A 24,209-nucleotide genomic window follows, 5' to 3' on the forward strand; every position below is an offset into this window, starting at 1 on the left:
ACCGCGACCCGACCCCGGAGAAGCGGCTGATGATGAGATGAGATGAGAAAAGACCAAGATTACATATCTCTGGGTTTGTTCAAACAAAAATTGTCAAAGTAACATCGTCATTTCTTGATAGTCCACATTAGTAGTTTTTTTATGATCTGATTATCTGTCAAGTTTAAAAATTAGTTCCAGGTCAATATCAATAAAGCATGGAGACTGCTTAGTCTGGTTCAGAGCTAAACCTGACAAAGCATCTGGGAACCATAACATAGTCCACTACAAGTACTTGAAGGCCAAGGTCAGTACACAATGAAAATAAATTCCCCAAAAAAAACCCAATATAAACCCATGACATATATCTTAAAAGGCAAAGACACTGGTGAGCATGTGAGATAGTGCTGGCCTCTCACTGACTTTAGTAGTTTGTACTGTCGGTTATCTACTTTAATGCTCTATAGCCCCTTGATCCAATGTAAGTTTGCAGAAGGGCCAAAACATAGTTCAGTAGGAATTGGGTCTGGCATCACAGTCCTCAAACCAGTCCATCACAGACCTCACACCAGTCCATCTCAGCACCGACGCCAGTACATCACAGCACTTAAACCAGTCCATCTCAGCACTCACACCAGTACATCACAGCACTCACACCAGTCCATCACAGACCTCACACCAGTCCATCACAGACCTCACACCAGTCCATCACAGACCTCACACCAGTCCATCACAGGACTCACACCAGTCTATGTCAGCACTAACGCCAGTCCATTACAACACTCACACCAGTCCATCACAGACCTCACACCAGTCCATCACAGACCTCACACCAGTCCATCACAGACCTCACACCAGTCCATCACAGGACTCACACCAGTCTATCTCAGCACTGACGCCAGTCCATTACAGCACTCACACCAGTCCATTACAGCACTCACACCAGTCCATCACAGACCTCACACCAGTCCATCACAGGACTCACACCAGTCCATCACAGACCTCACACCAGTCCATCACAGACCTCACACCAGTCCATCACAGGACTCACACAGACACATTTTATGCACCTTCTCCGCTAAAGGCAATGTAGAGTTTCTAATAATTGTGTAGTTTGTGTCCAAATCTAACAAGTGTCATCGTGTTTTCAACCTTACTCTGTCCTTTCCCAGAGTGAGTGTGGAAAAGTAGAAAGTCCCGTTGCCATGCCTGGTGGTCGGATGCGGACTAAGCCTCTCATACCCGAGGCTTGCTTTACCACCATCACAGAGGAGGATTCTGAGTGTGAGGAGCTGCCTCTCACTGCCCATCTGGAGGAGGATGGAACTAGTCTCCTCATCAGCTGTTCCCAGTGCAGCGTCCGCGTACACACTAGTCAGTATTACATCATTAATTAAAAATGATTTGTTTCCATGGTACTAATAAATTTGGCCACAAATGTGTTATAATATCCCCCATGGTGTTGATGTGGTGAGATGGACATTATAGACAACCTTGTCCAAAGAATATAAAGGAGCTGCTGAGGATGTAGTGTCATAGTGCATTCCACACATGGACCATTTTCACTACTGTCAATGCATAGATGGATGGATGGATGGATAATTTATAAGTTTAACATTACAATGAGTGATGATATAGGAAGTGTCAGCTGTCTAGAGTGCCAAAAGAGGTGTTAGTAATGACACAAGTTTGACCGGATACTTCCCCTGAACAGTGGCCAACCTCTGTTAATGTCTCGGCACACTTCTTAAACGCTCCCCCTGAGGGGAAGTTCTGCTTGCAGACAAGTGTATCAGATTATCAAAGACAAAAGAACTGAACACAAGTGACATGTAACATACAAAAAGCAGTGTAAGAAAATGTTAAACATGACAGATAAAACTGTCTCCAAACATACAGTTAGGTCCATAAGTATTTGGACAGTGACACAATATTTGTAATTTTGCCCCTGTACACCACCACAGTGGATTTGAAATGAAGTAACCAATATGTGATTGAAGTGTTGACTTTCAGCTTTAATTTAAGGGATTGGGCAAAAATATTGCATTAACCGCTCAGGAATTACAGCCAGTTTTATATATGGCCACCCCATTTTCAGAGGATCAAAAGTAATTGGACACTTGACTAACAAGTGGTTTCATGGGCAAGTAAGACCTTTTCCATCGTTAGTCCATGACAAATTAAGCAGATAAAAGGTCTGGAGTTCATTCCAAGTACTTACATTTGCATTTGGTAGCTGTTCATCGGAACTCTCTACGTGAAGTCCATAGAGGTGTCAATACAAGTGATGGAGGCCATCATTAGGCTGAAAAAGCAAAGGAAATCTATCAGATGGATAGGAAACACTCAGGAGTGGCCAAATCAACATTTTGGTACATTCTTAAAAAGAGAATGCACTGGCAAGCTCAGCAACACCAAAAGGCTTGGAAGACCACGGAGCACATCTACAGTGGATGATCGCAGAATTCTTTCCCTAGTGAAGACAAACACATTCACAACATCTGGTGAAGTCACAAACACTCTTGAGAGGAAGGGGTATACACATTCACAACATCTAGTGAAGTCACAAACACTCTTGAGAGGTAGGGGTATACACATTCACAACATCTAGTGAAGTCACAAACACTCTTGAGAGGTGGGGGTATTATTGACCAAGTCTACAATCAAGAGACGCCTGCATGAAAATAAATACAGAGGGTTTACGACAAGATGAAAACCACTGGTGTCACTTAAGAACAGGAAGGCCAGATTAGACTGTGTTTAAAAACATCTAAAAACCTGCCCAGTTCTGGAACAAGGTTCTTTGGACAGATGAAGCAATGATTAACTTGTACCAGAAGGATGGGAAGAGGAAAAGTGTGGAGAACAAAAGGAACAGCTCATGATTCTCAGCATACCATATCGTCTGTCAGACATGGTGGAGGTAGTGTTATGAAATGGGCATGTATGGTTGCCAGTGGAACTTGGCCATTGGTGTTTATTGATGATGTGACTACTGACAGAAGTAGCAGGATAGATTGTGATGTTTATAAGGATATACCATTTGCTCAGATTTAGCCAAATGTCACAAAACTGAGAGGACGGTGCTTCACACTGCAGATGGATAATGACACAAAACAAGCTGAGAAAGCAACCCAAGAGTCTCTCAAGGCAGAAAAGTGGAATATTCATCAGTGACCAAGTCAGTCACCTGACCTCAACCCAATTGAGCATGCTTTTCATTTGCTGGAGATCAAATTAATGCCTAAAAGACCCACAAACAACCAGCAACTGAAGGCAGCTGCCGTTAAGGCTTGGCAGAGCATTTCAAAGGAGGAAACTCAGAATTTGAAGATGCCGATGGGTTCCAGACTTCAGACAGTCACTGACTGCAAAGATTTCCCTCCAAACATTAAATATAATTGTTATAATCATAGTTATGTTTGTTTGTCCAGTTACTTTTGAGCCTCTGAAAATGGGGTGACCCTGTATATCCATGGCTGTTATTCCTGAGCAGTTAATGCCATATTTTTATCCAACCCCTTAAATTAAAGCTGAAAGTCTACTCTTCAATCACATCTCAAATACTTCATGTCAAATCCACTGTGGTGATGTACAGGGGCAAAACTGTCCAAATACTTATGGCCCTAACTGTACCTTCACTACTACAGCCACATTCTCAACATCACCACCACCATCCTCCAGTACTGCTATCCCGAGCATTAATACATCACCACCATCATCATCACCACCACCATCCTCCAGTACTGCTATCCCGAGCATTAATACATCATCACCACCATCCTCCAGTACTGCTATCCCGAGCATTAATACATCATCACCACCATCCTCCAGTACTGCTATCCCGAGCATTAATACATCACCACCAACATCATCACCACCACTGTCCTCCAGTACTGCTATCCCAAGCATTAATACATCACCACCACCATCCTCCAGTACTGCTATCCCGAGCATTAATACATCACTACCACCACCATTCTCCAGTACTGCTATCCTGAGTATTGATACATCACCACCATCATCATCACCACCACCACCACCATCCTCCAGTACTGCTATCCTGAGCATTAATACATCACCACCATCATCATCACCACCACCATCCTCCAGTACTGCTATCCCGAGCATTAATACATCACCACCGTCATCATCACCATCCTCCAGTACTGCTATCCTGAGCATTAATACATCACCACCATCATCACCACCGCCATCCTCCAGTACTGCTATCCCGAGCATTAATACATCACCACCGTCATCATCACCACCACCATCCTCCAGTACTGCTATCCTGAGCATTAATACATCACCATCACCATCCTCCAGTACTGCTATCCTGAGCATTAATACATCACCATCATCATCATCACCATCACCATCCTCCAGTACTGCTATCCTGAGCATTAATACATCACCACCATCTTCATCACCACCACCATCCTCCAATACTGCTATCCTGAGCATTAATACATCACCGTCATCATCATCACCACCACCACCATCCTCCAGTACTGCTATCCTGAGCATTAATCCAACAACACCATTACCACTACCACCATCCTCCAGTACTACTATCCTGAGCATTAATACATCACCATCATTATGACAGTGCAGTCTTTATTAGTTTGCCTAGCTGAGTTTAGTAGTTTGTTGGCATGGCAATAAGAGGTCTTTAACTTATTAGACAGGGCAATAAGAGGTCTTTATCTTATTAGACAGGGTCTTTGGTGGTCTGAGCTTATGGCCAGAAGGTAGAAAGTCAACCTGTCCATGAATGGGTGGAGGGAACACTTACGTATTCTGCGTCTTGCTGATGGTTCGCCTGTTGAAAATGTCTGACGTGCCAGACATTCTAACACCAATAGTCTTGTCAGCCAGCTCCACTGTGTTTTATAACTACTTCCTGTTTAGCACCAGAACACCAGGATGTCACTCCTACCCAAAACCACCATGGGCGGTGAAAATGACCACCACGGTGTTTAAGCTCTATTTTGTGTCAAGATAAATACCCAGTTGAGATATTAATACATTACATATGTCAGTATGTCTGTTATGAAACTAACTGACACCAAAATTAAAATTTTAACAACTTTAATACTATTTTTAAACAATTTAAAATGGCTGCTGTCCAACACCTGTAAATACTGCAGCGCCTCGGTGGTAGTCATGGTGCGTCTGTAACGGCGTCTGTAACCAGACATGTTGGACATAATCACACATCAAGTTTAGACTATTTCGCTCCACTGGAGGACGCTAGTGTGTTTCTAGGACAGAGCAATGAACTTCACCGAGGAAATGATGCGACCAACACACATAAATACTGACATGACGCACACCATCACGCGCAAATTACGAGATGGTCAATTTAACCGCTCATGGTCCTTTTAGGTAGATCTTATCATAACGTTTTTGTATGCAACTGATCTAAAACTAATTTTAATGCAAATATATGCAATTTTAGGAGAACTCGGGGAGCAGCAGGTCTGTATCTCTTATTTTTTCCGCAAAGTTATTAAACTTGGAAAATCCCAAACCATCAAAATGATGGCCTTAGTCGTTCTAGTTCAAGGTGGATTGATAACCAAAATAAGAAATAACAGGGAATGTGTCTGCTAAGTGTCAGCAGTCCCTCACACACACCACATGACTCCAGCAGCTACCTTCCTACTGGCAGGGTCAGGCTGTTGGTCTCTGCTAGCGGGATGCGGTGTTTTCTCGCAGGCCATTTGAAGTTGACCAAGGCAAATGACCATGTTGGGCCTGAGCGGGGGGTGGTGGGAGGTGTTGTCTGTACCTTCTGCAGGCATGGGACATAATGTTGAGGGAGCTGCAGGTACCGGCAGTTATGCTGTGTCAGATCCAGTGTTTGTGTTGATGTCCTCCAGGTTGTTACGGTGTGGCCCCAGCAAGCGTTACCAAGGAGTGGAAGTGTGCACGCTGCAAGGCAAACGCCATGACGGAGGTCAGTGTTATTACTCAACACAGGATTAGCCATGTGGTAGTGGTTGAACATTCATGCTCGAGTCACAATAGCTTGTTATGGTGGTTGTTTTGGGATAAACAGCAGTGGGTGACTTCATAGCCACATGATGGAGGTAATCTTATTATTATTGTTATTAACTTGTTTGTATGTTTGTTAATTTATCTCCAAAATGTTCTTTTATTATTTCTGATGACCAGAGAAAATGCTTAACGTTTAATTATTATCTGTCCTGCATACCCAGTGTTCAAAATATTATACAAAAGGGTGTCTGGGTGGTGTGGCGGTCTATTCCGTTGCCCACCAACATGGGGATCAGCGGTTCGAATCCCTGTGTTACCTCCGGCTTGGTCGGATGTCCCTACAGACACAATTGGCCGTGTTTGTGGGTGGGAAGCCGGATGTGGGTATGTGTCCTGGTCGCTGCACTAGTGCCTCCTCTGGTCGGTCGGGGCGCCTGTTTGGGAAGGAGGGGGAACTGGGGGGGAATAGCATGATCCTTCCATGCGCTACGGCCCCCTGGTGAAACGCCTCACTGTCAGGTGAAAAGAAGCGGCTGGTGACTCCACATGTATGGGAGGAGGCATGTGGTAGTCTGCAGCCCTCCCTGGATCAGCAGAGGGGGTGCAGCAGAGACCGGGACGGGACTGCTCGGAAGAGTGGCTGGATACAGTTGGGGAGAAAAAGAGTGGAAAAAATCCCCCCCTAAAAAATTTTTTTTTATATACAAACACAGACATCTTATCAAGGAGGGTATAGGACCGTAACACCCCCCAAATAAAAGCCCCTATCACTTGGAAGCCTTGTCCCACTTGTTTTGTTCATAGTGTCAAGTGAAGGTAGGCACCTATGTGTCGGGTTTTGGGATCTCTGTCCTGTGACCTGCTTTTCTGAAGTCTTTCTACTTGGTCAGTTTAGCTATACTCTGCTCGGGCACCAGCCAGTGCCTCTATTCTCCTCCCGTCAGGGAGAGGTGGTTCCTCACCACCTTGTCTGTAAATGTTATCTCGTGCTTAGCTTTGCCTCTTGCAGCTAGAAGAACTTAAGTTGAACAAGAGCTTCTGCTGTAAGTGCACATGTCTGAATGAAGCAGAATCATTCAGCTTGCATGCTAACAGTGTTGGAAGCATCACTCCTCAAACATTTTTGAAAAAAAGGTGTCATCAAAGGTGTCATGGGCGGCACGGTAGCACAGTGGTTAGCGCTGTCGCCTCACAACTAGAAGGTGCTGGGTTCGAACCCTGGGGTTGTCCAACCTTGGGGGTCATCCCAGGTCCTTTCTGTGTTCTCCCCGTGTCTCCAGGTGCTGCGGTTTCCCCCACCCTCAAAAAAACATGCATGTTAGGGTTAATACTCCTGTCTGTGCCCCTGACTGAGGCACGGCGAGACGAGCTGGAGTTGGTCCCCGGGCGCTGCAGCTGCCCACTGCTGCTAGCTACACAGCTAGGATGGTTACCTGCAGAGCATAATTTCCCCATGGGGATCATGAAAGTATGTCAAAATCAAAAAGGAAAGGTAAAATGTTGGTGTCTCTTGTAAGACTCTTCTGCTCCTGCAGAAGGTTACTGTGTGGCTGCTTGACAGATGGTGTCTCCTTTTGCAGAGCTGCTGTTTGTGTTCTCTGAGGGGTGGAGCACTGCAGAAAGCCAACAACAACAAGTGAGTTCTCCCACAGCCTTGACAGAACCAAGACAAGTATGAACGGCAACAACATGGAACTCTCTTAGCACAGTCCAGTTCTGATCCTGCTCTGACTGATAGACCTTCAGTATTCAAATCAAATGATAAAGTTAATTTCACACAGGTTCAAGGCCTTGCTGCCTATTTGCAACAGGTCAGAGCATAGAATTAACTTTGGGCAGTCAAACAGGAATTCACTAAATTGAAAGTCAGGGATCAGGAACAATTTATTGTTGTTTCTTTAATGTACTTGCGTACACAAAAGAAATGAAGTTCCGTCTCCCCAGCCCACAGCAGTGTGACACAAAAGACAAAAACACACATCCCAAATTTCCCAAAACGACACCACCAAAGACATACAAAAACAGAGAACAAAGCAAAAAAAAAAAAAGTTAACAACACAGTCCAAAACCTCCACCGTCCAGAGACCGAACGCCAGCCAGGATGACTGTCGGAACTGCCGGTCTGCATGGGCTAGCAGTTAGCTTAGCCTGCCCTGCGTCAGCGTCCTGTCAGACCGCCCTCGGTGCTTCCTCCTCGGATGCAGCTCCTGCAGGGCCGTGGTCCCTGGGCCCACTGGACGCAGCAGACCAGGCTCTCCCAGCTGATCCAGCACCAGCTCTCCCAGCCAGACACCATCAGCACACCTCCTCGCACTCCACACAACGACACTAAAACACAGTCAAGCCAGGCAAGGCCGCCGCCAGACCGCTGTCGGTGTTATTGGAACTTCCGGTCTGCATGGGCTAGCAGTTAGCTTAGCCTGCCCTGCTTCAGCGTCCTGTCAGACCGCCCTCGGTGTTACCCCTTCAGGCGCAGTTCTGATCAGGGCCATATTTTTGCTCCAGTTTTTTTAACCTGATGATTGATTAAGTAAGGTTTACTGAACATTTTGGAAAAACACACACTCGTATTTGTGTGTATTGGAAAGACTGGTGTGTGCGTGTATGTGTGTGTGTGCGTATGCGTGTGCGTGTGCGGGCTTTAAGTCATTTTTGCTGTTGCATGAAACAAACGATGTGCACAATGCATATTGGGGTGTTGTTTTCTTGTTTTGTTGGCACAAGTCTCGTCCCGTCATGCAGCTGGTGGCCACTGTGTTAGAGTGGTATTCCAGCACAGTAGAACTCGGTACTCAAACCACCTGAAATCACTTGCAGTGTCAACACTGTCAGTAAGCTCTCATGAGGTCTAAATTCATTGTGTTGAAAAAAAGGGTTGTGGTCCCTGGAAAGTTGTTGGAATCAAGTAAAGAGGACGAGTTAATCACATTAATGGAAGAAGTCTGTGAATGTTCTCATTCATCCAGGTCATGGTTATCCAAAGGAGTTGAGTCAAGTGCAACTGGACTTGGTATATATCCGTGAAGACATTTCGCCTCTCATCCAAGAGGCTTCCTCAATTCGTGCCTTTCTGACTAGACAAAGCTAGTCTGACTGGCTGGTGATGAGACTCAGTATTTATCCTCTTGGAGTTGTTGTCAGAGCTATAGATGGCCATGGCTCTTTGTGTCCCGATGTTTACAAACGCCCGTCGCTAACAGAGCCATAGATATGAGTGGCTCTTTTGTGTACCGATGTTTGGCCGCGCCCGTCGTTATCGGAGCTATTGATATGCGTGGCTCTCCTGTGCTCTGATGTCCAGCCGCGCCCGTCGCCATCGGAGCTATTGATTTGCATTTGTTTAGCAGCGACGGTCGTTGGGGGTGTTAGTTTCGACTTCACTATTCAGTGGTCATGAGAGTCGTTGGAGCCGTTAGTGACCGACTGTTGTTCTTGGAGGCTAGGCTTCTTGAGTCTCCTGGGTAGAGATGAAAGGACGGCATTGTAAGTGGGAGATAGGTGGTGTCGCAGACCTCCTCTGTTGACGGATGGTTTTTCCAGTTTCACATAGATGGCTTCCTTCACCCCTCTTTCAAACCATCCATCTTCTCTGTCCAAAATGTGTACGTTGCTGTCCTCGAAGGAGTGTGTCTTCTCCTTTAGGTGTAGATAGACTGCTGAGTCTTGTCCTGAGGAGTTTGGCCTTCTGTGTTGGGCCATCCGTTTGTGTAGTGGTTGTTTGGTTTCTCCTATGTATAGGTCAGTGCAATCGTCATTGCATTGTACAGCATACACCAGATTGCTTTTTTGGGTGTGTGGTACACGGTCTTTGGGATGAACCAGTCTTTGTCGGAGTGTGTTGCTGGGTTTGGAGTATACCCGGGATGCGGTGTTTGTTGAAAATTCTCCCGAGTTTCTCGGAGACCCCAGAAACATACGGGATGACTGTGCTATTCCTTCTGTTCCTTTTCTCCTCGTCGCTCACCTGGTTGGTCTTTTTGGAACGTGTTGCAGTTTTCACAAAGGTCCAACTGGGGTAGGCGCAGGTTTTTAAAGCTCCCCTCAGGTGTTTGTGTTCTTCTCGTTGGGCCTGAGTGCTGCTGGGCACATTGTCAGCTGTGTTGCAGAGTTCTGATGATGCTCAGTTTGTGTTCCAGAGGGTGGTGTGAGTCACGTGTCTCCCAAACATGGAAGCTTTGGAAACTGTGAGGCAACGTTTGCTACGGGACGACACCCCCCATGGTTGGGATGCAGGTGAATAACGAGGTCACGTCGTAGGATACCATGGTTTCATCCGGTTCCAGTTTTACACCTTGAACCTTGTCCACGAAGTCAATGGAGTTTTGGATATGGTGAGGTGTTTCGCCCACTAAAGGGGTCAAGATGTTGGCTATATGTTTGGCAATGTTGTACGTGACCGAGTTTATGCTGTGACAGAAACACGGCTGTGCAATGGGCTCACTGGTATCACCCATCGTGGCAAACTTATATATGGAAGAGGTAGAACACAGGGCCCTGAACTCCTTCAGAGGAACACCTCCGAGCCACTGGTTCAGATATGTGGACGACACATGGGTCAAAATCGAACACAAGAGGTGCAAGCGTTTACCAAACACATCAACTCAGTGGACAAGAACATTAAGTTCACAAGGGAAGACGTAAAGAACAACAGTTTGCCCTTCTTGGACTGTGACGTCCACATTGAGGAAGACAGGAGCCTCCACATTGGGGTTTACAGGAAACCTACACACACAGACCAATATCTACTTTTGGTAACACTTTAGTATGGGGAACGTAGTCACCATTAATTAGGTGCTTATTAGCATGCCAATTAGCAACATATTGGCTCTTAATTGGTCATTAGTACGTACTCCTTAATGCCTTATTCTGCATGGCCTTATTATACAACCAGTAAGCCATTAACTATGAGTTTTCCCTCTATAACCTCAGAATTATTGCTTATTAGTAGTACCATCTCAATATGCTTTGCTTAGTATGGACTTTATAAGGTGGTAGTACCACAAGAAGAGTTATTCTCCCTTACTAACATGTAAGGAATATGGTCTGTTCTTACATAACAAAACACAAAAGTACAAGTGTTAATAGTGTTAAATTACTGTAAATTAAGTTTTTGTTACTTAGAATATGTTCCCATACTAAAGTGACATCTTGATCATTACTAATTCACTGGTAATTAAGTTTTTTTATGTTCCCCATACTAAAGTGTTACCCTACTTTTCGACTCACACCACCCTCTGGAACACAAACTGAGCATCATCAGAGCTTTGCAACACAGAGCTGACAATGTGCCCAGCAGCACTCAGGCCCAACGAGAAGAACACAAACACCTGAGGGGAGCTTTAAAAACCTGCGCCTACCCCAGTTGGACCTTTGTGAAAACTGCAACACGTTCCAAAAAGACTAACCAGGTTTGCGACGAGGAGAAAAGGAACAGAAGGAATAGCACAGTCATCCCGTATGTTTCTGGGGTCTCCGAGAAACTCGGGAGAATTTTCAACAAACACCGCATCCCGGTATACTTCAAACCCAGCAACACACTCCGACAAAGACTGGTTCATCCCAAAGACCGTGTACCACACACCCAAAAAAGCAATCTGGTGTATGCTGTACAATGCAATGACGATTGGACTGACCTATACATAGGAGAAACCAAACAACCACTACACAAACGGATGGCCCAACACAGAAGGCCAAACTCCTCAGGACAAGACTCAGCAGTCTGTCTACACCTAAAGGAGAAGACACACTCCTTCGAGGACAGCAACGTACACATTTTGAACAGAGAAGATAGATGGTTTGAAAGAGGGGTGAAGGAAGCCATCTATGTGAAACTGGAAAAACCATCCGTCAACAGAGGAGGTCTGCGACACCACCTATCTCCCACTTACAATGCCGTCCTTTCATCTCTACCCAGGAGACTCAAGAAGCCTAGCCTCCAAGAACAACAGTCGGTCACTAACGGCTCCAACGACTCTCATGACCACTGAATAATGAAGTCGAAACTAACACCCCCAACGACCGTCGCTGCTAAACAAATACAAATCAATAGCTCTGATGGCGACGGGCGCGGCTGGACATCGGAGCACAGGAGAGCCACGCATATCAATAGCTCCGATAACGACGGGCGCGGCCAATCATCGGTACACAAAAGAGCCACTCATATCTATGGCTCTGTTAGCGACTGGTGTTGGTAAACATCGGGACACAAAGAGCCATGGACATCTACGTATAGCTCTGACAACGACTCCAAAGAGGATAAATTCGGAGTCTCATCACCAGCCAGTCAGACTAGCTTGGTCTAGTCAGAAAGGCACGGACTGAGGAAGCCTCTTGGATGAGAGGCGAAATGTCTTCATGGATATATACCAAGTCCAGTTGCACTTGATTCAACTCCTTTGGATATTAATGAAAGAAATACACATTACATAAGGAACAAGGAGTACAGGACACACCACAATAAGAGAAAAGTTCAGAATAAAGACTTACACAACAATAGTGTAGTGGAGTAGTGTATGCTTGTTGCAGTATGTATCATTGACTTAAAATGTTGTGTGAAAATGGACACATTTTCCAGGTGGGTACATGTGATGTGTGCAGTAGCAGTACTGGAGGCACGTTTTGTTAACATCACCGAGAGAAGCCCTGTGGATCTAAGTGGAATACCTTTACAGAGATTTAAACTGGTGAGTTGCTTTTCAACAACTTTGTGTAAATGTTCAATGACGTTTCAGTCATTTTCTGTATGATATAAGGCAAGTCCCGGAAACCATGGAACTTGCCAGATGAGAGGAAGTGAAATGTTCAGCCTCAGTCAGTAGTTGGTGATACACTGACCATCTTTTGGGGTAGTGTAAACTTTAATTTCTGTGTCTAACTTTGATTAACCTTTGACCTGGTACCCGACTCTGTGGTAGAAATGTTACTACTGTAAGAAGAGGATGAAGAAGACACCTGGCTGCTGTGTACAGTGCTCTCATGGCCGCTGTCCAACTGCATACCACCCCACCTGTGCTCAGGCCGCTGGAGTCCTGATGCAGCCAGACGAGTGGCCATTTGTGGTCTATGTTACCTGCTGTCGCCATAAGGGCCCCACTCAGATTGAGGTAAGAAGCTGGTGCATGTGCTGTCTGAGGACTTGATCTCGGGATGCACCTTCACCGGTGTGTTACACCAGAACCCCATTAAAAACCAAAAACTCAAACCCGTGCTGGTAAGACAGAGAGATCCGCCTGGCCAAAGGTTATTTACATATGTATCCAGGAAACAGGAGGTGTGGTATTGTATGAGGACGTCAGGAGTGGCAGAGCAGTATGTAGGAGTGGTACAGGATATGTTTAAAGGCATTGTGACAGTGGTGAGGTGTGCAGTTGGAATGACAGATGGGTTCAAAGTGGAGGTGGGATTACATCAAGGATCGGCTCTGAGCCCTTTCTTGTTTGCAGTGTTGATGGACAGTTGACAGACAAGATCAGGCAGGAGTGTCCGTAGACTATGATGTTTGCGGATGACATTGTGATCTGTAGCGAGAGTAGGGTGCAGGTTGAGGAGAGCCCGGAGAGGTGGAGGTATGCACTGGAGAGAAGAGGAATGAAAGTCAGTAGGAGCAAGATGGAATACATATGCGTGAATGAGAGGGAGGACAGTGGAATGGTGAGGATGCAAGGAGTAGAGGTGATGAAGGCGTATGAGTTTAAATACTTGGGGTCAACTGTCCAAAGTAACGGGGAGTGCAGAAGAGAGGTGAAGAAGAGTGTGCAGGCAGGGTGGAGTGGGTGGAGAAGAGTGTCAGGAGTGATTTGTGACAGAAGGGTACCAGCAAGAGTTAAAGGGAAGGTTTACAAGATGGTTGTGAGACCAGCTATGTTATATGGTTTGGAGACAGTGGTACTGATGGAAAGACAGGAGGTGGAGCTGGAGGTGGCAGAGATGAAGATGCTAACATTTTTCTTGGGAGTGATGAAGAAGGACAGGATTAGGAATGAGTATATTAGAGGGACAGCTCAGGTTGGACGGTTTGGAGACAAAGTAAGAGAGGCAAGATTGAGATGGTTTGGACATGTGTGGAGGAGAGATGCTGGGTATATTTGGAGAAGGATACTGAATATGGAGCTGCAAGGAAAGAGGAGAAGAGGAAGGCCAAAGAGGACGTTTATGGATGTGGTGAAGTAGTAGTAGTAGTAGTAGTAGTAGTCTGAGGACGGATGTCCTTGCCTGTGTTTCTTTCCTTATTATGTGTATTTGGCACATGGGAAGGACCATGTGTTGGCCCTGTGATGGCCTGGCAGCCTGTCCAGGGTGTCTCCCCACCTGCCGTCCAATGACTGCTGGGATAGGCTTCAGCATTCCGCGACCCCGATTGGCATAAGCGCTTTGGATGAAGGAGACGATTAAGTTGCTTCGTTTTGAAGATTTCTGATGTTATTTTTTCAGTTCATCTTGGGAAAATTTTCTAAAAAGCAGCACTCAGTTCAGGAGCAGTACCCCGAATTGTTAAAGGTTAGAGGATCTGACCTTCTCAGAACCAGACTACTAAAATTGCCTGTTCATTGGCCGTCATACCCTATTGATAAATTCTCTTGTTAAATAGCCGAGTAAAATTCCAGCAACATTTGCAGAGGATATCATATTGTCAATGTCTAATATATGTTAGAGGAATAACTTGACAAATAAGCACAAACTCGAGTCCTTTTTAGGACCTCAAAGAAAAGTCAAAATTTTATGTCAAGCTGAATGTTGAAAGCTTGCATCTTTTAGTGCAAATCAATATCACCTACTCAGAAGTGCCTCAGTAGTAGTGGTGATATGGGGCGCTGTATGTAACCACAGTGCACCCAGTGATCCAACACTAATGGTAATTAATATGACTGTTTCTGGTTCAGTAAATATGTGACTAGAAATTAACTTTATTTTTCATCACAGCGCAACAAAGCAGCCATGCTTGAGTTGACCGTGGGGCAGAAGGTCATATGTAAGCACAAGAACGGTCGCTACTACCAATGTGACGTGGTGCAGCTGTCCAAGGAGACCTTTTATGAAGTCAACTTTGATGACGGCTCCTTCAGCGACAATCTTTTCCCAGAGGACATTGTGGTAGGTGCTGGTGCTTCATGGTCATGTTGCCTTTTTGAGCAGATTGATGGGACACCCTGACAACTGATGCTTTTACTCAGGCAGCTGAGTAAAGGTTTTTCTTGTTAGCTTTTTTCTTCAGGTAAAAGCAGTACATGCAGTGCAAGATGGTTACTGCTGGGGCTTGTCTCCAAGGTGAGCTCAGACAAGGAAAATAATTTCTCTGTTCAAAACGGTAACATCAGTGTTTTTTCCTGACAGAGCCGAGACTGTTCCCAGCTCGGGCCTCCTCCCCAGGGCGAGGTGGTTCAGGTTCGGTGGACAGACGGCCTGGTGTATGGTGCCAAATTTGTGGCAGCGCATGTAATCCAAATGTACTTGGTAAGAGTTTGACAGAATTTTACCTTTTTGAGGAGCACAAGACTGAATGCTTTACAAACGGTTTTGGCTGAATAACATTAGCTCACTGATACACAACTTATAGCCTCCATGTATTCTTTTGTGAGTAACCTCTGTCTCGTGGACTGATGTCAGTGCTGCTGACCTTGTTTGTACAGAAAGACATTGAGGATAATGTATTATGTGATGCAGATGGAATTTGAGGATGGGTCCCAGCTAACAGCCAAAAGGGAGGATGTCTACAGCTTGGATGAGGAGCTTCCCAAGAGAGTCAAGTCGAGACTGGTGAGTTCAGCCGAAAGCTTCTCAGGGAGCGGACTCTAACATTTGGCATCAACTACCATACCTACCACCACTATTCTAATTTGGTCTCAAACCTGTTGAGGTCAGTGAAACATATATTACATTTACCATTTATTATTACATGTATTATTACATGTATATTATATTTACCATTTCCCAAAGCCGTTGTTAACTGATGCATCGAGTACGGCATATACTGGAAAAGGGTGGCACAGTGGTTAGCACGGTCGCCTCACAGCAAGAAGGTCCTGGGTTCAAGCCCCGGGGTAGTGCAACCTTGGGGGTCGTCCCGGGTCGTCCTCTGTGTGGAGTTTGCATGTTCTCCCCGTGTCTGCATGGGTTTCCTCTGGGGGCTTCAGTTTCCTCCCACAGTCCAAACACATGTAGGTCAGGTGACTCGGCCGTACTACATTGTCCCTAGGTTTGTGTGTGTGTGTCGGCCCTGTGATGCGCTGGCGGCCTGTCCAGGGTGTCTCCCCGCCTGCCGCCCAATGACTGCTGGGATAGGCTCCAGCATCCCCGCGACCCTGAGGAAGGATAAGCGGTTTGGATAATGGATGGATATACTGAAAAAGTTGCTCGTTTCTTTTCTAACTACCTGTTAGGATTTCAAAAGATTAGAAATCTGTCTCAGGGGCATCCGGGTAGCATAGCGGTCTATTCCGTTGCCTACCAACATGGGGATTGCTGGTTCGAATCCCCGTGTTACGTCCGGCTTGGTCGGGCGTCCCTACAGACACAGTTGGCCTTGTCTGCGGGTCGGAAGCCAGATGTGGGTATGTGTCCTGGTCACTGCACTAGCGCCTCCTCTGGTTGGTCGGGGCGCCGGTTCGGGGGGGGGGGAACTGGGGGGAATAGTGTGATTCTCCCTCACTCTACGCCCCCCTGTTGAAACTCCTCACTGTCAGATGAAAAGAAGCAGCTGGTGACTCCACATGTATGGGAGGAGGCATGTGGTAGTCTGCAGCCCTCCCCGGATCAGCAGAGAGGGTGGAGCAGAGACTGGGACAGCTTGAAGAGTGGGGTAATTGGCAGGATACAATTGGGGATGAAAAAAAAAAGTCTGTCTGAAGAATTATGATTCACTCAGAAAGTTTGAATGTGGCTTTGTGTCACGAGAGCACGCTGTCCTTCATGGTTGCTGCTTGTGTGTCCCCAGTCCAAGGCGTCAGACATGCGTTTTGATGGGATCTTTGAAGAGAAGGAGATAATCCAGGAGTCAAAGAGGCAAAGAGTGATTAACTCGCGCTACAGAGGAGACTACATTGAACCTGTGATTTACAGAGCCATCATGGAGTAGCGATTCACAACATGCCTGCTCAGCCACGCACCAGCAGCAGCAGCACCACCAGCAGCAGCAGCAGCAGCAGCAGCAGTAGCACCAGCAGCAGTAGCACCAGCAGCAGCAGCAGCAGCCATGTACTGGACTTCTGTTCACCTTCCTTCATGTAGCGACACGTGATTGATAGTGTAAACTGAAATAACCGCCACTAAAAGCCTAACATTGAACCACTTTTATTTTCTAGTAACGTATCCTCACAAGGTCAAGACTGCGATGAAGGAGACTGCTCATTTTTACTGCCCAGTGAGAGCAGGAACGCCTCACGCTGCAGGGCAGTAGGCCGATACGCAGCCTCGGCAGGTGTAGGATGGTGTAAGATCAGTGTTTATTTTAGTGTTTATTTTAATGACATAAGCTCACAAAATTAGCATTTTGATAACACGTGGAAAAAGACGCCCCCTACAGGGGCACAGCCTGCATACACTTTCCTACCGTTCATACACAGTAATACAAAATAAACAGCTCTTTAATGAACATTAATCTCGCCAGTATTTCGTTTTATTTTTGTTGTTCTGCAGTGCTTATCTACCCAGGGTATCTGAGAGGGGGCAGTTCCAGTTAACCCACTGATACGTCTCCTGTTTAACATAAAACTGTTGACTGCATTCCTCCATAGTCCGTTTTCTAGAAACACAAATAATAGAGCTTTTTCATTCAAGGAGTTGTTTTTATACCAGCTTATTTATGACGGTGCTTCAGGGGCGCAGCCTCTGCCCTGCAGTCACGCTGCACAGCTCGATGATGTATGTGATGTTTTTACAAAGAACCCATTCTGACTTTTCATGGACTTTGTCTAGCTACTCTTCTACTGAGAATTGTGCACTTTTACCAAAGTCCACTTTGAGAGGACGTTTAAATAATTGTGTACTGGCATTTGCCAAAAAAGTATGTTTTAGAATGTCGATTCTGCATTTATAAGATGTCTTATGGACTGTTGCCCCTTTTCAGCTTGGCCATTTCATCAGTCACAATGCACTTATCTGCTTAAGGTTCCTCTGGGGAAGGCCTTCAGATGCCTTGCCTTGTGGTTCGCTACTGCTGATGTCGTAAGAAGGTTGAGTCATCTGGACACAGCGTTTACTGAGAGAACCATTTCATCGGTCCTGTAGGTGGCTGCAGGTATCTCCACCCTTCTGAACAGCACAGGGGCATCACGACCAACGGCCTGTGTCCCATGCAAATATGGGTGTGACCATTAACCAGGGTTACAAAGGTCATGTGTGCTATCCACAGAGAGCTGGGGAGTGTTGCAATCACAGCACCGTAAAATGGTGACACATGTACTCTTAGCCCCCCCCCCCCGGGGTCAGGGATGGTCATTTCCTCTTCACATAGATGGCCTCTTTGACTCCCCGTTCAAACCTGCATTCCTCCTTATCAAGGATGTGCACATCCTCATCCTTGAAGGATTGGCCACCGGTTACCTCCGGCTTGGTCAGGCATCCCTACAGACACAATTGGCCATGTCTGCGGGTGGGAAGCTGGATGTTGGTATGTGTCCTGGTTGCTGCACTAGCGCCTCCTCTGGTCGGTCAGGGCGCCTGTTCGGGGGGGGGGGACGGGGGATGGGCGATTAGTGTGATCCTCCCACGTGCTACATCCCCCTGGTGAAACTCCTCACTGTCAGGTGAAAAGAAGCGGCTGGTGACTCTACATGTGTGGGAGGAGGCATGTGGTAGTCTGCAGCCCTCCCCGGATCAGCAGAGGGGGTGGAGCAGAGACCAGGACGGCTCGGAAGAGTGGGTTGATTGGCCGGATACAATTCGTGAGAAAAAGTGGGAAAAATCCCCAAAAAAAAAAAAAAGAAAGCGTGGCCACTGGCCTGTAGATGGGGGTAGATGTAGATGGTTGTTTAGACTGTAGATGGGGGTAGATGTAGATGGGTGTAGACTGTGGAGTCCTGACCTGATGTGTTGAGTGGTGTGTGTCTGTGTGTCTCAGTAAATGGTGTGTCCAGATGATTCAGCCTTCTTACCTGGGTTGTTGAGCTTCAGGACAGTGTTGGTGTCGTGAGACACGTGGACTTGAGGACCGGTAGTTTTATAGTCCATGCTTTCAGTAGTCCGGTGGAGAATGAGTTTATATTGTTATTCACAAAGTATGAACAGAGCTGATGGGGTTGGAATTGGGGGGGGGGGTATATTTTATTGCATCGTTTTGTAAAATATGTTACTGTATATTTTCACAAATGTGTGTGAGAGCTATGATGTCATTTTGTGTGTTGTAAGTGTGGATGCAGGAGGTGGTGTGTTGGGTTCGGGTCGGCAGAGCTGCTGCAGCTCAGCCGCTCAGCCACTTAGCCGCTCAGCCCTTCCCTGTGTGTAGATACTACATACTGGACTCGCAGGTGTTCATTCAGCGTTTTGTAAAGGTCTGAGTTGTTCAGTCCCAGTAAAGTTTTACTGCTATGCTCCGCCTGTTTCATAAAGCCACGTTTTTATTTCTCTCCCTCTGAATAATCATGCTACACCTCATGCTCCGCCTGTTTCATAAAGCCACGTTTTTATTTCTCTCCCTCTGAATAATCATGCTACACCTCATGCTCCACCTGTTTCATAAAGCCACGTTTTTATTTCTCTCCCTCTGGATAATCATGCTATACCTCATGTTCCACCTGTTTCATAAAGCCAGATTTTTATTTCTCTCCCTCTGAATAATCATGCTACACCTCATGCTCCACCTGTTTCATAAAGCCACATTTTTATTTCTCTCCCTCTGAATAATCATGCTACACCTCATGCTCCACCTGTTTCATAAAGCCACGTTTTTATTTCTCTCCCTCTGGATAGCGGTAGGAGAGCGGCAGGAGAGCCTGGACACGGGCCTCATTGTGCAGGTGCACAGTGACCTATCATGACGAGAGTCTGAACTGCTGAGTCCACTTTGAGTCGATCATCTTACTGTACTGTAAGACGAGGATGAATCTGAATTATGTTTAAGGTGCTCATGTGCTGTTTGAATCTGCGTATGTTTTGTTTTCGTTTTGTTCTTGTTTTGTGATCTCAACACATTATAAAGTGCAAGTTATATTATCTGTAAGTGCTCTTAGTCCTCTGAAGGCTTTAGATTTGTCCCAAGGTGCAATCCCCAGCTTCCTTCAAATAAGAAACTTCAAAAATCAAGTCTTATTTTCTTTATTTATTATTATTATTTTTCTTTTGTGACAGTAAATTCAGAGGTCCATGTGTACCGTGCATCATCTGCCTCGTGTAGATGCCGCTTCTATATCCAGCTAGTTCACAATACAGCAGCAAGGATTAAAATCAGACCATGTGTCTCTCTGGTTCTCTGTCATCATCATCATCAGTTCCGTAACCTGTGGAGGTCGTAGGAGCACTGCTGACGCCTCAACAAGTCTCTTCCACCGTTCCCTATCCATCCCTATCTCCCCACCTCCACCACGCTCATCATCTGTAGCCATTCTTCGATGTTGTTTGCCCAGGTTTTTCTCAGTCTCCCTCTCTCCCTAGTCCCTTCTACCAGGCCTTGCAGTACCTCCTTTGCATTTGTCCTTTCTGTTCGGCAAACGTGCCCAAACCAGTTTAATTTCCTTAAAGTTCCTTCCTTGTGGTTCTCTGCTGGTTACTTATACAGTTCAGACTGACTTTTGACTTTTTCTGATTCTGTGCCTGGTGTGATCTGGTTCCTGGAGAGTTCCTCCTCCTCTGAGCAGGGCAGACTGGGACGGGAGCTCCCTGTACTCAACTCCAGCCAGGAAGCCATGAAGAAGCAGAGGCTCTTGGAGCTTTTAACAGCACGTCCGTAATTCACTAAGACCTGGATTGTGGATTTGTTACAGAATGTGAGCTGCGATCAGCTGGTTGTAGGACACGTTAGTTTGACCCGCTGCTGCAGTAGTCATCCTGTTGTTGAGTACCGAGTCAGAGAAATTTAAGATCGTGTCATTTCAAACTACGTCTTAAAACTGACTGGACTCACATTTATTTTTTTGTTGCATTTGTTGGGTTATTGAACACATTTTTCAGTGTATTTTTACATGCCTCTGTGAAACACTAGTAGTAGTATGACGTGCTTCAGGACCAGCTTGTATCTGAAGTATAAGCTTATTTATACAAGGCTGCTGCCAAATGTATGCAAACATATCATGGCTACTGTGAGACTGAGCTGGTGTTCTGTCCTCTTAATCAACCGTGTCCTCTCGTCTCTGGGCTGCCCGTGAGACCCGTCACAAGCTCCGAGCCCGATCTCTCTAGAGTAAACTGTAGGAGATGTGGCAACAAGTTCACGGCTTTACAGGACCAACCAGCTCGACAGCAACCAGCTTCAGCAGCCTGGGATGCCGTCATTTAACTGGAACTGAGTTACTCACACACACTACCACCCAGGTAGTATTTCCTCTATGTGTAACGTTTATTTACAACCTATTATGCACTTTGAGTGGCGGTGGCAGCTGGAAATGTCCATCTACCATCTATTTAAAATCTACTTAGTTTCATTTGATAATGTGGCCACTACCTTCCCACAAAACCACTCACTGCTGTCCTGCTTGCTGTTCGTCTCTGGTGTTACCACCCTGTCGCATGCGGGCAGAGCTGGGTAGGACAGTTTGTGGTTTGGCTACTTGACAGTTCCGTATCTCACCTTATCAACACTGAACTTCCACTTTTCTGTCTGTCTATCCGTACCAAACCCACTGCGTCCTGCCCATCTGCACACACACTAACCAGTCATACTGAGCACTTCACATCTGTGCTCATGTTTTGGGGTCATGTTCAGTCAAGTGTCGCTTAACCAGGTTTCTTTTTTTACTTTCATTCTTCTGCTATCTTTCCGTATTTGTCACATCTTTCTGAACAGGTTTGTGACGTTAACGTCAATATGAAGCTCTGCTATCTCTATCTAATATCTCTGCAGGCACAGCCACGGATTTATTCTTTCACTCAAAATATATTTAATTTCTTTAAATAATGTAAGGGATATTTAAATGCACTTTTTAACAAATGCAGTGAAAACACTGAAGGACAAAGAAGATGTGAAAAGTCATAACAAAATGAAATTGTAACAAAAACAGGCCTCCACTGCCAAATAGGTTGGTAAAGGTCAAAGACTGGGGTGCAGGGGTTTGACTCGAACCAGACAAGGCGGTCCCAGCCGCAGACCCCGTCCTGGAGACTTCACCGCTAATTAAAATATGAATTCTCACGATGTGATGTAATGAACACAGAAACCACCTGATGACGTCACAGACACGACTCATCTCACCACTTTGTTTCGATACGCTGAGAAAATATTGTGCCTTTTTCCCCAGTATGTGGCCAAATGACGATTTCCTGTGTTGAGACAGCCCACAGCTTCAGTAACACCGGTCTCCTGCCAACGGAGGGGCTTAAAAGCTGTTATAATAATGAGTCTTTCTGTAGCTAAGTGTTGGGATGATGTCTGTCATCATACCAGTTTCCAGTGTCTGCTCATCTTTTACGCATCACGGGATATAGTTTAAACTCAATTTTTGGTCAAATAAGATCTTCTAAAAACAAATTTCCATCCATTATCCAAGCTGCTTATCCTGCTCAGGGTCACGGGATGATGGAGCCCATCCCACATCCCCATATTCCCATTCTAAACACATCCCCATATTTCCAATCTAAACACATCCCCATATTCCCGTTCTATACACATCCCCATATTCCCATTCTATACACATCCCCATGTTCCCATATTCTAAACATCCCCATATTCCTATTCTAAACACATCCCCATACTTCCATATTCTAAACACATCCCCATATTCCCTTTCTTAACACATCCACAGCCTTTTTGTGTGAAATGATTGAGAAATATCATATATTCTATATATGTTTCAGTTTGTTTTTTGAAAAACTTGAAAATATGACTTAGGCCATTATTTTAAGAACGTGACGATATTCTAAACACATCCCCACATTCCCATTCTAAACACATCCCCATATTCCCATTCTATACACATCCCCATATTCCCTTTCTAAACACATCCCCATATTCCCATTCTAAACACATCCCCATATTCCCGTTCTATAGACATCCCCATATTCCCGTTCTATACACATCCCCATGTTCCCATATTATAAACATCCCCATATTCCCATTCTAAACACATCCCCATATTCCCATTCTAAACACATCCCCATATTCCCTTTCTAAACACATCCACAGCCTTTTTGTGTGAAATGATTGAGAAATATCATATATTCTATATATGTTTCAGTTTATTGTTTTTTGAAAAACTTGAAAATATGACTTAGGCCATTATTTTAAGAACGTGACGATATTCTAAACACATCCCCACATTCCCATTCTATACACATCCCCATATTCCCATTCTAAACACATCCCCATATTCCCATTCTAAACACATCCCCATATTCCCATTCTAAACATATCCCCATATTCTAAACACATCCCCATACTTCCATATTCTAAACACATCCCCATATTCCCTTTCTAAACATTCCCATATTCCCATTCTAAACACATCCCCATATTCTAAACACATCCTCATATTCCTTCTAAACACATCCCCATATTCCCATTCTAAACACATCCCCATATTCTAAACACATCCCCATATTCCTTCTAAACACAGCCCCATATTCTCATTCTAAACACATCCCCATATTCCTTCTAAACATAGCCCCATATTCCCATTCTACACATATCCCCATATTCTCATTCTAAACACATCCCCATATTCTCATTCTAAACACATCCCCATATTCTAAAGACGACAAAAATAAATACACATCAAAGCGGGACAACAACGCACCAACCTTGAAATCCAAGTTAGAAAATCTGGTTCCTTTGAGTAACCAAAAACAAACGTAAGATATGTTGCTTTGACTTGACAAACGGGTTTATTACTAGACTAGAATATAGCGTCCGTCTTTCCACTTTTATTGCTTCTGTTAATATTGTGAGGACACGCGGGTCTTTGGTGAAGAAATGTTCACAGTACCTTCACGGAGCCAAAACAACAGATTATTAATCATCATGCTCTGGAAAGCAAAAGCCTAGCGGCGCGCTCACCCCGCACGCCGAGCACCCCTTTTCCGCGCGATGAGACCGCGTCAAGTCAACGCAAAGACGCGACTAGACACGAAGAGCGAAACCGCTG

At 45.4% G+C, this 24,209-nt stretch overlaps 1 protein-coding gene across 3 annotated transcripts in view; it reads left to right on the plus strand.

The window, feature by feature from the left end:
* kdm4aa (lysine (K)-specific demethylase 4A, genome duplicate a) overlaps positions 1–19,511 on the plus strand; it is a 61,941-nt gene extending 42,430 nt beyond the window's left edge. For 2 of the 3 annotated variants that reach the window (XM_056275727.1, XM_056275728.1), the window contains exons 14-22: positions 1,152–1,353; positions 5,868–5,944; positions 7,566–7,621; positions 12,560–12,668; positions 12,900–13,088; positions 14,905–15,075; positions 15,316–15,435; positions 15,646–15,738; positions 16,916–19,511. In XM_056275727.1, coding sequence (XP_056131702.1) covers positions 1,152–1,353; positions 5,868–5,944; positions 7,566–7,621; positions 12,560–12,668; positions 12,900–13,088; positions 14,905–15,075; positions 15,316–15,435; positions 15,646–15,738; positions 16,916–17,056 — 1,158 coding nt within the window. In that variant the 3' untranslated portion in view covers positions 17,057–19,511. The other variant, XM_056275729.1, reaches the window with a different exon arrangement.
* Positions 19,512–24,209: the final 4,698 nt, after the last annotated feature.

Source organism: Lampris incognitus, chromosome 3 (assembly GCF_029633865.1).
Source record: "Lampris incognitus isolate fLamInc1 chromosome 3, fLamInc1.hap2, whole genome shotgun sequence".
Lineage (NCBI taxonomy): Eukaryota > Metazoa > Chordata > Actinopteri > Lampriformes > Lampridae > Lampris > Lampris incognitus.